General features: G+C 58.3%; 1 protein-coding gene across 3 annotated transcripts in view; it reads left to right on the top strand.

The window, feature by feature from the left end:
• ARHGAP27 (Rho GTPase activating protein 27) overlaps positions 1-11,645 on the top strand; it is a 29,952-nt gene extending 18,307 nt beyond the window's left edge. For 2 of the 3 annotated variants that reach the window (XM_049637564.1, XM_049637566.1), the window contains 15 exons: positions 2,201-2,605; positions 3,232-3,414; positions 3,663-3,743; positions 3,816-3,899; positions 4,250-4,317; positions 4,751-4,841; positions 5,306-5,410; positions 7,728-7,826; positions 8,732-8,837; positions 8,964-9,071; positions 9,145-9,243; positions 9,406-9,483; positions 9,594-9,728; positions 9,875-9,980; positions 10,098-11,645. In XM_049637564.1, the coding sequence (XP_049493521.1) occupies positions 2,201-2,605; positions 3,232-3,414; positions 3,663-3,743; positions 3,816-3,899; positions 4,250-4,317; positions 4,751-4,841; positions 5,306-5,410; positions 7,728-7,826; positions 8,732-8,837; positions 8,964-9,071; positions 9,145-9,243; positions 9,406-9,483; positions 9,594-9,728; positions 9,875-9,980; positions 10,098-10,275 (1,926 nt within the window). In that variant the 3' untranslated portion in view covers positions 10,276-11,645. The remainder of the gene's footprint in view (positions 1-2,200; positions 2,606-3,231; positions 3,415-3,662; positions 3,744-3,815; positions 3,900-4,249; positions 4,318-4,750; positions 4,842-5,305; positions 5,411-7,727; positions 7,827-8,731; positions 8,838-8,963; positions 9,072-9,144; positions 9,244-9,405; positions 9,484-9,593; positions 9,729-9,874; positions 9,981-10,097) is intronic. The other variant, XM_049637565.1, reaches the window with a different exon arrangement.
• The last annotated feature ends 1,931 nt before the right edge of the window (positions 11,646-13,576 follow it).

The raw sequence follows: 13,576 nt of genomic DNA, 5'->3' as shown, positions 1-13,576 counted from the left end.
AGGCCGTAAATGGAGCCCGGCTCTCCAGGATGTTTGGAGCTGGGGACCAGCAGAGGAGCAGGATTTGGGTAGGCAGGGAATGTTCTAGGCTGGGGGACCGACTGGAGCGAAAGTACAGTGATAGGAAGATGCCTTTTGTATGTGGGGGGAGGGTCAGTGGGCGGGTGTGGGTGGAATCCAGGTTGCCCAGGAGGGCTGCAGTGGGCACAGCGAAAGGAGAAGTGGGGTGGAGGGTCCCGTCTCAGCCACACAAGGGCTTCTGGGGTGAGGGAGAGGAGTGAGGAACTGATGTATCCAACTCTTCCTCCTCCCTCCGTGCCTGGGACCTGCCACCGGGTGCTCTCAGACGGCAACACTGTCTCCTGTGTTAGCAGTAATCATCCCTGACGTGCTGTGCATTTCACTCAGAACCCTGCTCGGCTCCCTCCCCACTCCCCGGCCATTTACCCGAGCTGCTCAATAGGGATTTGGGTCCATTTGTTCACCGCTGCATTCCCAGTGCCTAGGACAGGGCCGCACGGAGCAGGTGAACCTTCGTGGGACAAATGAATGGATTTTTAGGCACCTACCTAAGGCCTGGGGAGAGGCCACCTTGACAGGACTTGCTTCCCCTCTTGGGGAGTTTACAGTTCAGTGAAGGCATCACAGCAACAGAGGAACTTCTGTGATTAGAAAAGGAGCGGGGGGTGGGGGTGGGGGGGTGGTTATTATACAAAATTTTGAGAAAAGCTTAAAGAAGAAAAGAGAAAAGTTTAAAGAAACAAATAAAAACAAACCCAATCCCTATAATTACACTGCCCAGAGATAACCTCTGTGAGCATTTTGGAGGGTTTCTGAAAACACATAACTGGAACTATCTGCTGTTTACCGTGTTGAAATGTGCATTTCCCTCATAGCATTATATGTTCTTAGAAAACAGTATTAATCTTGTGCTACTCTGCGGCCTGGGGTTTAATAATGTCGCTATCTATCTCTCCGGTGGGCTGAGGGTGCTAGGCTGTGGTGAGCACATGAGAGGAAGCTCAGGAAGGGCCTTGAACCTGACACCTGAGCTGAGTCCTGAGTCCGCCAAGTGAGAAAGGGGCAGGGATGGGCCTAGGCAGGCTGTGATAAAAGACACAGGAGAGAGGGCGGGACCTCCAGCAACTGCATGTTAGGGCTACTGGAGCGTAAAGTTCAAGGCAAAGGGCCAGGAATGGCAGGAAATCAGACGGAAGGCAGGCAGGTGTGACAGACTTTGCCCTGCAGGTGGCAGAGAGCGGTAAGGGTGTTAAGCATGCCCTGACTTACATTCTGTGTGAAGGGAGCTTCCAGCCCACCTCACTTTTCTTTGGAGGGGGAAGAGGGCCTCACCTTTCCTTGCTCCTCCTTCCTCCCTCCCATCTGGCTCTCCCCTCTCTTTCCCTTCTCTGCAACTGGTTCCGAGGACTGCAAAACCCACATTCAGGAAGTTCCAGTCTCAGATCCAGAGGCAGTACTGATTCCAGTCCCGAATCTTTCTGGGCCAGGAAGGAAGAAGGGGTGGGGGCTGTAGAATGCAGCAGGGCCCTGCCCCTGAGTGACCTGAATGGGAGAGGAAAAGGAATGGGTCTGAAGCCATGTCTCTATTCCTGCCCAACCGGTTGATTCGCGCTCCCCCCCCCTCCCCCCGTCTAGTGCACACTGAGTGCACAGCCGGGAGAACTCAGTTATCGATATTTTATTATTGTTAATAAATAATGTAACTGCCCTAGGCCTCTGGGACACCTCATACTTTACAATGCATACTTTACAATGCACTTTCAAGAATATTTCCTCATTCTTGGGGCGCCTGGCTGGCTCAGTCGGTTAAGCGTCCGACTTCGGCTCAGGTCATCATCACAGGTTCATGAGTTTGAGCCCGGCATCGGACTCTGTGCTGACAGCTTGGAGCCTGGAGCCTGCTTCGGATTCTGTGTCTCCCTCTCTCTCTGTTCCTCCCCCCCACTCATGCTCTCTCTCCTTCAAAAATAAATAAAAACATAAAAAAAAAAAAAAGAATATTTCCTCATTCTCTCTTCACTACAATTTCCGGACCGGGCAGCCGGCGGAACAGACGCGGCGGGATGGGGAGGGGGTGTGCTCTGACTTGCCAAAGGTCACCCAGATGGCAAGTGGCCGAATCGGGACTGTCTGACTCCGGAGATGCCCTGAAGGTCACGTCCCCTCCCTCCTCCCACAGGTGGACGACCCCTCGGAGCCCGTGTACGCGAACGTAGAGCGGCAGCCTCCGGCCACTTCGCCCGGCGCCACCGCGGCCCCCCGCCCCCAGGCGTGGGAGACGCACACGGACGCGGGCACCGGGCGCCCCTACTACTACAACCCGGACACGGGCGTGACCACCTGGGAGTCGCCCTTCGAGGCTGCTGAGGGCGCCTCCAGCCCGGCCACCTCCCCGACCTCGGTGGGCAGCCGCGAGAGCCTCGAGACAGACTGGGGCCAGTACTGGGATGAGGAGAGCCGCAGGGTGTTCTTCTACAACCCGCTGACGGGCGAGGCCGTCTGGGAGGACGAGCCCGACGACGAGCCCGAGGACGACCTGGAGATGCAGCCGGGACTGAGCCCGCTCAGCCCCAGGAACCAGAGGGTGAGGGGGCGGAGCCTGGCCCGGGTGGGCGGGGTCTCTTTGGGCCTGTGTCCCCGCCTCTTGCTGCCCGCAGCCCCCGAGAACGAGGGAGGGGGCGGGGCCTGGCCGGTGGTGGGCGGGGTCTCTTTGGGCCTCTGCCCCCCGCCCCTTGCTGCCCATGACCCCCGAGAATGAGGGAGGGGGCGGGGCCTGGCCGGGGTGGGCGGGTGGCTTTAAGGGACCCCTGGATAAGGGAGGGGGCGGGGCCAAGGCGGAGTAGCTCTGAGGGTCTCAGACCCCACCTCCTGCTCCCTGCAGCCCCTATACTGCTGGTGAGGGGACGTGGCCTGGCCTGAGGGGGCGGGGCCAGGGGTCTGTACTGGCTCTGAGACCCTCTGACTCCGTTTTCTTTTTCAACGTTTTTTATTTATTTTTGGGACAGAGAGAGACAGAGCATGAACGGGGGAGGGGCAGAGAGAGAGGGAGACACAGAATCGGAAACAGGCTCCAGGCTCCGAGCCATCAGCCCAGAGCCTGACGCGGGGCTCGAACTCACGGACCGCGAGATCGTGACCTGGCTGAAGTCGGACGCTTAACCGACTGCGCCACCCAGGCGCCCCTCTGACTCCGTTTTCTGTACCCTGCAGCCCCCTACGCCTGAGACGGACTACCCCGAGTCGCTGACCAGTTACCCCGAGGAGGACTATTCCCCCGTGGGCTCTTTCAGTGAGCCACGGTCCGCCTCTCCCTTGGCCACGCCCCCCGGCTGGTCTTGCCACGTGAGCCCCGAGGGGCAGACGCTCTACACCAACCACTTCACCCAGGAGCAGGTAGGGGCAGCGGGCAGATGGGCGCAGACAGCCCCTGGGTCACTTCTTCAGCTCTTCCTCACCAGGAGCTCCCCTTAACACCATGAACTGCAGCTCCTGAGCAAGCTCCAAGACCTTCACCCCCCCCCCCCCCCCCCCACCCCCGTCTTCTGCACCTGACCCTCCGGACTCCTGGGGGCTATATTGGGAAACTTTTCCTCCCCTCCCATTAGCCGGGCTTGGAGCCCTGACCATCCCTCTCCCCACAGTGGATGAGGCTGGAGGACGAACACGGGAAGCCCTACTTCTACAACCCAGATGACGACTCGGTTCAGTGGGAGCTGCCCCAGGTAACTAACTGGGAAAGCGAGAGTCCTGGGGAGAACGGAGGGCATTATACCTGACACTCTCTTTCTCCCCAGGTTCCTGTCCCTGCCCCTCGAAGCATCTGCAAATCCAGCCAGGACAGTGAGACCCCAGCCCAGGCCAGCCCCCCTGAGGAGAAGGTAAAGGAAAGAGCATGTAAGCCCCTAGCAGAAGAAATCGGGGCTTCCTGGTGGTCATGGGGCCTGGAACGGGGTTGGGCATGTCACCTCCATAGGCCCCGGCACTAGCCTGAGCTGAATGAACCTGGATCTGGGTCATCCTGGGCCCAGGTTTGGGTGAGGTTGGAAGCCGGGAGGAAATCTCTCCTGCTGGGGTGGGAGCAGGCACCCCACCAGCAGCAGCAGCAGAAAGGGGTCAGTGATGACTCAGGCCCCGCCTGGAAGGAGTTGCCGCTCTTGGGGAGACTAGCCCCTGCCTGCCCTGTGGCTCAGCCCCTTAACCCCCTCCTCTTTCCCCTTGTCTTTCTAAGATCAAGACCCTGGACAAGGCCGGTGTGCTGCATCGCACCAAGACAGTGGACAAAGGAAAGCGGCTCCGGTGAGAGCCTGTCTGCGTTCAGACTAGGGCAGGGCAGGCCTTCATTAAGATGACATTTACTGAGCACATCCCATATCGAGGCTTTTATTTTTTTTTTTAAGTTTATTTATATAAGCAATCTCTACAGCAAATGTGGGGCTCGAACTCACAGCCCCGAGATGAAGAGTCAGTTCCATACGGCAGGCTCTTGTTAATCTTCATAGCAACGTTCTAAGAGGTCCCGTGAGGACACACTGAGGCACTGAGAGATAGTGACTTCTCCGGGGTCCCTTGGCCACCACGTGTTAGAACTGGGAGTCCAGCCCTCACAGTTGGGTACCCCAAGCTGAGCTGTGTTCTTAAGCTCTGCGCCCCGCTCCTGTGGGTGGAAGGGGGCCTCAGCCCAGGGCCCAGTGCAAGCTTGGCCACCCCCCACTTCCCCACCCCCACCTAGGAAGAAGCACTGGAGCGCCTCCTGGACGGTGCTGGAGGGTGGCATCCTGACGTTCTTCAAGGACTCCAAGGCCTCAGCTGCAGGCGGCCTGGTAAGGCCCAGGCCTGGGACAGGGACCATCCCATCTGCTTCTGATTCCTGCGGCTCTTTACCTGATCTGGCTTGTTTAAGGCTAGGTCTGAGACAGTGGAATATGAGTGCCAACGGAGCTCGGCCTTGGCAGGGGGTGATGACAGCAGATTCAGCCCACGACAAGTGCTTCCAGCCACCCTGGGCATGGGGAGCAGTCCTTGAGGGTGGCCTCCCCAGCCTGGTGGGCAGGCAGACTGGGGACTGGGCACACCTGCTCCTGGGGATGAGAGCTGTGCTCCTTTCTCCTCTCCTCCTGGGTGAGCAGGCAGCAAAGGACCAGCCAGTCCAGGATCTCTAGGTTCTAGGAACCCCTGGGCCCGCTTTCCCCATCCTGTCCCTGGAGCCAGGAGCCCTGGCAGGCCTGTCTGAGCTGAGGGCTCCTGGTAACTGTGCTCCCCCCAATCCTTCTCCCCTCTCCCACAGAGGCAGCCTCTCAAGCTCTCCACCCCTGAGTACACAGTGGATCTGAGGGGGGCCTCTCTCTCCTGGGCCCCCAAAGACAAATCTAGCAGGAAGAATGTGCTGGAGGTGAGTGATAGGGGTTGGGAGAAGGAGAAGGGGCTTACTGATGGCTTGAGACCCTCATTAGGCAAGCCTCAAGAAGGGGGACCTGGGGAGAGTGGGACTGGAATTCTCAGGGCTCAAAGCCAAAGTTGCCCCCACCCCAGGCATCCGCCCACAGCGTTTCTGGCATCACGGATTCTGCAGTTCCCTCTCCAGGAACTGGGTTCAAGTTCTTGGCTCTAGAGGGTGTTGAGAAGCAGGGGTCTCTGCGGAATGAAACTCATGCCTAGAAAGGCGGCCCTCATCCCAGACAGGAGACTCCCTGTCCCCCACTACTCACTTAGGCTGGAAACCTGCTCTGGCTGATCAGAGCCCAGCTTCCAGCTGAACTGGGTCCTCAGTGAATATGCTGGGTCCCCAGTTTCCCAGGCTCCCCTAGCAGGAAGACAGAGGCCACGTGGGGCCCAGGCAAGGACCCTTATGGTACCACACATTCCACTGCCCACATGTGGTCTTGCTTTGAAACTGCCTTTACCCTCACCTCCGTCCCCAAAAGTTCTGAGGCAGCTCACAACAAGAACACGTGTGGTGAGCTGGTAAAATCCACTGAGAAGCCAGCACCAGCCACAACAAGTCAGAGGAAGGGGTCAGTGTGGAGAGGCATCAGGAGGCAGCTGATGTACAGGTGCTAAGTTGTTGCTAAAAAAAAAAAAAAAAATTACATAGTTCTTATTGATGAGGGAGGGGGGCTTTCCCCAACTTTGAGGGAAATCAAAGCTCTTTCTTAACCCTTAGCTCTTTTTTTTTTATATTTTATTTAATTTTCAAGAGAGAGAGTGGGGGAGAGGCGGGGGGCGGGGGCGCGGACAGAGAACCTGAAGTGGGCCCTGAGCTGACAGGGTGATAGCAACAAGCCCGATGCAGGGCTCGAATCATGAACCGCGAGATCATGACCTGAGCTGAAGTTGGACATGCAACTGACTGAGCCACCCAGGCGCCCCAGCTCTTTTTTTTTTTTAATTTAATTTATTTATTTGGAGAGAGAGAGAGAGCGTGCACATGTGTGTGAGTGGGGAAGAGGCAGAGGGAAAGGGAGAGGGAGAGAGAGAATCACAGGCTCCGAGCTGTCAGCACAGAGCTCCGACGCGGGGCTCGAACTCACAAACTGTGAGATCGTGACCTGAGCAGAGATCAAGAGTCAGACACTTAACCAACTGAGCCACCCAGGCGCTCCCCCTAACCCTTAGCTCCCGAAGCAATTTTTAGTGTGCAGCTCCATTCTAGTTTAGCTGCTTCAGGTAACATGAGAAAAGCCACGAGCATAACCTTACCATTCAGCTCAGAAAATGCAGTTCTGCAAGGCACTTGAGCATGTAGTTTTCACCAAGCTTCGCACAGTTCTAGAACCAGTTTTATCCACAGAGCAGGCTTGGAAAACCAGTTTGATCTCATGAGCTACTCTGCTCAGTCAGTCCGTCTGGAACCTTCTCCAGGCTTAGCAGCATCAAGTGCTGTGACCAATTAGCAATGTCTGTCCCGGGTGCCAGACCGGAGAACGTCACTTTGCTGTGCATGTCCCTTCCCTGACCTAAAGGGACGTCCTTCAACCAGTGCTCTATAAATGTCATCCCTCTGACTTGGCTTTTGATGAAAGCTTCTGAATAAATGCTTCTGAGCTGTCTTTTCTGGCAAGAACTGGAAGGCAGATGGTACTTGTGGAAGTTATTCAAGCTGTTGGAAAGGCTGACAGTCTTGAACGGAAGCGGAGGAGCCCCCTGCTTCTGCTTCTTGGCCGCAGGTGGCCATCCTCCCTCCATTCAGGGGTGGCCTGCAGGCTCCTCTAGGATTTTTCTCAAGAGACAGCCCCAGATTCTATATCATGGCCAAGGTAGATGAGCCGGGCAAATTTTCACAGTCAGTCTTCCTTGTCACTCCAGAGCCACAGGAAACTTCAGTAATAGTCCTCCAAAAACAGCTAGTTTGGGGCAGCTCAGCTTGCCTGTGCATTCAACAGGATGAACGTTTTGTGAAATCTGTTGCTACGTATACGTACAATATAGCCTTTCCTTCTGTATGAAACTTTCAGATATGAATGGATGTTGTTTTGAGAGGCCCCTGGTCTGCCCATCTGTAACAGATATGCTGTCACTTACTGCATAAGGCATTCCAAAGTGGAATGCCTCGGCCCCCGGGGTGAGGCCCTTGCTCTATTATGCCTTCAGTTCCTGGGGACAAGGACAGATCATGTCCACCATTTCTCTGCCGCCCCCTCCCCCCGCTAAGGCCTTGCTCCGGGGTAGGCCCAGGGAACCAGAGATGACTGAGTGACTTGTCTCTCCAGCTACGGAGCCGAGATGGCTCAGAGTACCTGATCCAGCACGACTCAGAGGCCATTATCAGCACCTGGCACAAGGCCATCGGTGAGGGCATCCAGGAGCTGGTAAGCAGAGCCCGGGGGCCTCTGGGGCTGGTGGGTCGGCCGTTACACAGAGCAGCTGGGCCCACTGTGGGTCGGGCATCTGAGGATAAATGTCCCTCCCTGCAGATGGGCCGCCGAAGAAATAGTCTCTCATAAGTAGGCAAATCCAGCCTGTGGGGTTGCAGGGGTTGGCCCTGCAGGAGGGTTCTCCTAGGGGTGGAGACAGAGCCTAGAGGAATGTCCTGTTTCAAGGGAGGCTGGAAGAAAAGTAAGTACCCAAGAAAGAGCCTCTGTACTAGAACGACAGGCTAAAACCACAAGATAAAATTTTAAGCTATTAAAATTTTAAAGTTAAAGAAGAGTCGACTATTTTTTTAGGTTCAAAAAATTAATTACATAGAGTCAGGACAGACCTCCTCTGACAGCTATTCACCTGGGAACAACCTGGGGCCTTTTGACCCTCGTTTCCCTAGGAGCCAGCAGGGGGTACAGAATTTGGCTGTATTACTAGAGGTAGGAATCCAGATCTAGGGCGGTGATGCTGGTGCAGTTGTGGGCAGTGCTGAGGCCTCAGCTGGAACTGCAAGTTCAGAACCAGGAGCCACATACTGAGGAATGCTAACCTAGTGGAGTGTGCACAGAGGAGCTAGGAAAATACGGGAAAGGGGGGCCAGGATAAGAAAGAGTGGGAGAGAACAGGATAACTGTCTCCAACAGCTGAAGGGCTTCCAAGCAGCCAAGGGAGGTGAAGTTTCTGAGATTCCCCTGGTGGAAGGAGGTCAGGGGAGGTTAACCGGGGAAGGGAACAGTGCACTCTGCCTGGGAGTCACCAGGGCCAATGGGAGGGGCGTCGGGGTCCCCGCCCCAGCCCAGATGGACCTCCCGCTGGCACCGGGCTCTGCCACTCTGAGGCCCCGTGATTCCAGTCCGCAGACCTGCCCCCGGAGGAGGAAAGCGAGAGCAGCAACGCGGACTTCGGGTCCAGGGAGCGCCTGGGAAGCTGGCTGGAGGGTGAGGCGCGGCCCACTGCAGGTGCGCGCGGGGGGGGGGGGGGGGGCGGAGGGCGTCTCCTGGGGGCAGGGGGTGGGGAACAGGGGACGACCCACCCGGCCAGTCCCGGCGCCACCGAGCGACTCGGCCCCGCATGCCCGTGCCCAGGCGCAGCCACCGCGGAGAGCGACCTGAGCAAGGTCCGGCACAAGCTCCGCAAGTTCCTGCTGAGGCGGCCCACGCTGCAGTCGCTGCGGGAGAAGGGCTACATCAAAGGTACGGGAGGGAGCCGGCGAGCGCGGCGCCGGCGGCTGGGGGGCCGGGCAGCGCTGACGGGCCTCTCCCCCAGACCAGGTGTTCGGCTGCGCGCTGGCCGCGCTGTGTGAACGCGAGAGGAGCTCGGTGCCGCGCTTCGTACAGCAGTGCATCCGCACCGTCGAGGCCCGGGGTACGCGCGGCGCCCGGAGGCCTCCCTCCGGGGCCGCTTGGCGGAGAGCCCTGGGCGGGCGCAGGGCGGCGGAGGGAGGACGGGAGCCCCTGGGTAGGAGCCATAGCGGGAGCTTTAGACCCATCCCACCAAACCCGAGGTCAGCGCCTCCGTCTGCCCCAGGGCTGGACATCGACGGCCTGTACCGCATCAGTGGAAACCTGGCCACCATCCAGAAGCTGCGCTATAAGGTGGACCACGGTGAGGCCCGTCCTCCGTCCCCGACCCCAGGGCCTGAAGGCGCAAAGGGGTGCTAACCGCCTCTTCCTCCCCACCCCCCCAACCTTCCTTCCCCCATCGCCGTGTGGCAGATGAGCGCCTGGACCTGGAGGACGGGCGCTGGGAGGACGTCCACGTGATCACCGGCGCCCTGAAGCTCTTCTTTCGAGAGCTGCCGGAGCCCCTCTTTCCCTTCTCGCACTTCCGCCAGTTCATCGAGGCCATCAGTGAGCGCCTGGGGGAGGTGGGGGGGACGGGGTTGGGGTGGGGCCGGCCTGCCTCGGGCACCCCCTTGGCTGGACCCCGCCCCCACTCTCCCCACTGGGACTCAGCCCCTCCGTTCCCCTGGCCGAGCCGACCCTCCCTTCCCTAGAGCTGCCGGACCAGGCCCAGCGCAGCCGCCGTGTGCGGGACCTGGTGCGCTCGCTGCCCGCCCCCAACCACGACACGCTGCGGCTGCTCTTTCAGCACCTGTGCCGGTGAGCCGGCGAGCCGCGCGGAAATGGGGAGGCAGGTGCTGGCGGACCCCCCCCCCCGCGCCCCCTCCAGCTCTGGGCCCTGATGGCCTCCCTCCCCACCCCACTCCCCCCCCGCAGGGTGATCGAGCACGGCGATCAGAACCGCATGTCCGTGCAGAGCGTGGCCATAGTGTTCGGGCCCACGCTGCTGCGGCCCGAGACTGAGGAAACCAGCATGCCCATGACCATGGTGTTCCAGAGTCAGGTGGTGGAGCTCATCCTGCAGCGGTGTTCAGACATCTTCCGGCCGCACTGACAGCCGACCCCACCCTCACCCCCGACGCTGGCGCTGCGGACCTGGGACTGGGGACCGCGACAGTGGTCCCACCTCAGAAGCTGGACGGTTGGAGGCCGCTTGGCCAAACTCTTATCTGTGAGACCCTCCGCCTCCCATCGGTCCGCAGGCGGATGTGAAATCTGCGCCACTGGGTGCAGTATGGTGACCCCTGGTGGGCAGTTTGCAAAATGTGATTCCCCCCCGCACCACCCCCCTCCCCCCCCACCGCCCTGGCCTGTCTTGTTTGGGGCTTCTTTGGGTTCGGTTCTTTATTACATAGACACCTACTGTGTGTGTGTGTGTGTGTGTGTGTGTGTGTAAGAGAGAGAGAGAGAGAATTGTGGGGGTGAGTTTGATTTCCCAGATGGGCCATGCCCCGGGGGAGGACTTGGGATGAGGGGCTTCTCAGCTTTTTCAGGCCTGCACCTGGTCAGGCCTTCAAGGACACCCTCCCTGTGGGGCCCCAGCCCTGTGTGGGTCATGAAGCAACAACATACACCTTCCTTCCTTCCCCACTGCCCTGCCTTGCCTCAGGCGCAGCTCCTGCCTGACTCTCAGTGGCTGACTGTGGGCCATTTTCATCTGCTTTCCTGATCCAGGCCTCTGCCCTCCCTGATCCACTCGTGTTCTGAGCAAGGGTTCTCCATATTCGCTAAGCGCATACCCTGCGCTGGCCACCTGCCATGCACCGTTTCCACACACAGTCCCGTTTTACAAATGAAGAAACCGAGGCAGAGGCAAAGTGACTTGTTCAGGGTCCCGTGGGGGTGATGGGTCGGACTGCCCAGCTCAGGCTCCTCTCGCAGCACAGCACAGCCTCCTAGGAGGCCCTTTCCTCCAAACTATCCCTCTCCTCCAAACCCCATCGTGGGCTTACGGGGAAAGCAAAAGAAATGAAGGTAGGTTGTGTCTGGGCCTTGGGAGACCCTCAGCGCAGAGGGGAAACCCGCCCCAGCTGGGGGAGGGGGAATTAGCACTGGCAAGGGGTCCCCAGCCCCTCTCAGCGCCCTGGCCGCCCGGCACGCCTGCCTGGCGCCCACCTGGTCATAAAGAGCTGGGAGAGGCCTGCAGGGTTGGGGGAAGGGGGGTACAGCCTCTGGAAAGGGAGCGTGAGCCCCAGGGGCAGCAATGCCCTCTCCCTCCTCATACACAAACCACCTCAGTTTGTGGGTCTCGCCCCACCCTCCACCCCCCTCCCCAGCTACGGTTCATTTCTTCGACAAACAATAGGAACAGATATTTATTGACATTTGCGCCACGCCAAGCATTTCACCCGGATCGTCTCAGTTTCTCACAGCCAATATTTATTGTCTTCTCCTCCGTGCCGGGCACTGCGTGCTGGGGCGGGGGGTGCCACCCACGCCACCGCTCTGGTGGAGCACCTGGCCCGGTGGCCGACCCAAGCCCACCTCACATGCCAGCAGGGCCGGGACAAGAGTACAAACGGAGGCCTCACCCCATGCATCGAAATATTGTAAAGTTACAAATCAAGATATAACTGTTAAATAAAAATATGTTCTATTCTCCTACTTTGGTAAATACATGTTCATAATGACCTAATGACCAGGTTCCAATGTAAACTTCTGTGACTCTTCTGAGTTCTGTGCCCGGGTGTGTTGGCACGAGAAAAGCTGGCTCCTGCTGTCCTGTGGCCACCCGCATGGTCCACCCTTAAGGGAATGGGCCTGGGGCCACTTGGGCAGGGAATTCTGGGGTCTTGCATATCGGGAGCAGGGTCCAAAGGGAAGGGCCTGGGCTCCAAGGGGTCCCACAGATTCCTCATCCTGTGTGGAGAGAGAAAGGGGGTCAAGAGTAGAACCTTCTAAAGCAGAGGATCCACAGCAGGGCAAGGATTCCTCTCACCCAGGCCTAAGGACAGAACTAAACAGAGGTTAAACAACTGATTACGTGGTTACATTACTGTGTACAAAAGCTAAGAAAAAATGCAGGGTGCCCTAAAGGCGTTTGTCCCTCAGGAGCCTGAGATGCTTCTGTAGAAGCCCCATTTGAGCTAAGCACTAAAGAATCAAGAGACGTCAACAAGATGAGAACTTAAGGGAAGGGTGTCCAGCCAGAGGAACAGCATGTGCAAAGGCTCTGAGGCAAGAAGGCTTGTGGAGAGAACAAAATCTGAAAAGACGGGGGTGCCTGGGTGGTTCAGTCAGTTAAGTGTCTTGACTTAGCTCAGGTCAGAATCTCCCGGTTGGAGGGTTTGAGCCCCACGTCAGGCTCTGTGCTGACAGCACAGATCCTACTTGGGATTCTCTCTCTCTCCCTTTCTCTCTGCCCCCCCCCCCAAATAAATAAACTTTTAAAAAATCTGAAAAGACCATTGTGACTAGAGCCCATACAACCAGTGAGCATGTGTGAGAGGTGACGCAGGAAAGGCGGGCAGGAGACAGGGTGTGCCTGTGAAAAGAGCAGGGGCGGGGGGGGGGGGAAGGGGCTGTGGCAGGAGGACCCTTGGGCAGGGAGGTCTTGGGAAGCATCCGCTCCCCTGACCATCCTCACCCCACCCCAGGCTCCTGACCCTGTCGACGCCTTGGTGAGCAGACAAGGTAGCAGCAGGCAGAGAATTTCCAGAATCAGCCACCGGGAGGAGCTTCAGAAATCACCCACTGCCAGTGAGGAAACTCCTAGAGAGACGATGTCCTAACTCACCTGAGGTCACATGGCAGCTTGGTGACAGAGCCCTGCCCGGAGCTTCAACACCCGCCATAAATCCTCAACACCCCGCACAGGGCACGGGAGCACGGCAGGTGCTCCCTGAATATATTTGGAACGAATTGGATTGTGTCTGGAGACACAAAGAAAGATACATAAAAATAGTAGCTGCCCTCTTGAAGCACCAGCTGGTTGGGAGACAGACCTAAAAATAAGGGACAGTAGCACCGCTGATAAGGGCTGTCACTGAGGGCTCTCTCCCCAGCCTGCCCCCTCTGAGCAGATGCTCCAGATCCTGCTATAGCCGGGCATCTGCCCCTGAAGCTGCCCCAGAAAAAAACCAGTGCCCACCTGGTTGCCAAGCCCGGCGGACAATGCCCAGTCCTCATGCAAGTGGACACGTGAAGTGCCTGTTGTCCCCCCACGAAGCACGCTGCTCCTCTGCCTGCCGCCTCGTGGGTCTCTGCCCACTCTGGAAACAGCGATGCCCCCTTGGGGGGGGGGGGGGGGGTTGCCGTCAGCCCATTGCTCTCTCCCCTCCACCCTCCCTAAGGGCCCTCATCCATTCCTTTCTGGGGACTCAGTCACCAGGCCCGCACGTGGGTCACCCAAAAAT

Source organism: Panthera uncia, chromosome E1 (genome assembly GCF_023721935.1).
Source record: "Panthera uncia isolate 11264 chromosome E1, Puncia_PCG_1.0, whole genome shotgun sequence".
Taxonomy (NCBI): domain Eukaryota; kingdom Metazoa; phylum Chordata; class Mammalia; order Carnivora; family Felidae; genus Panthera; species Panthera uncia.
Note: the sequence above shows the minus strand (reverse complement) of the source record. Positions and strands in the feature narration are given on the sequence as shown.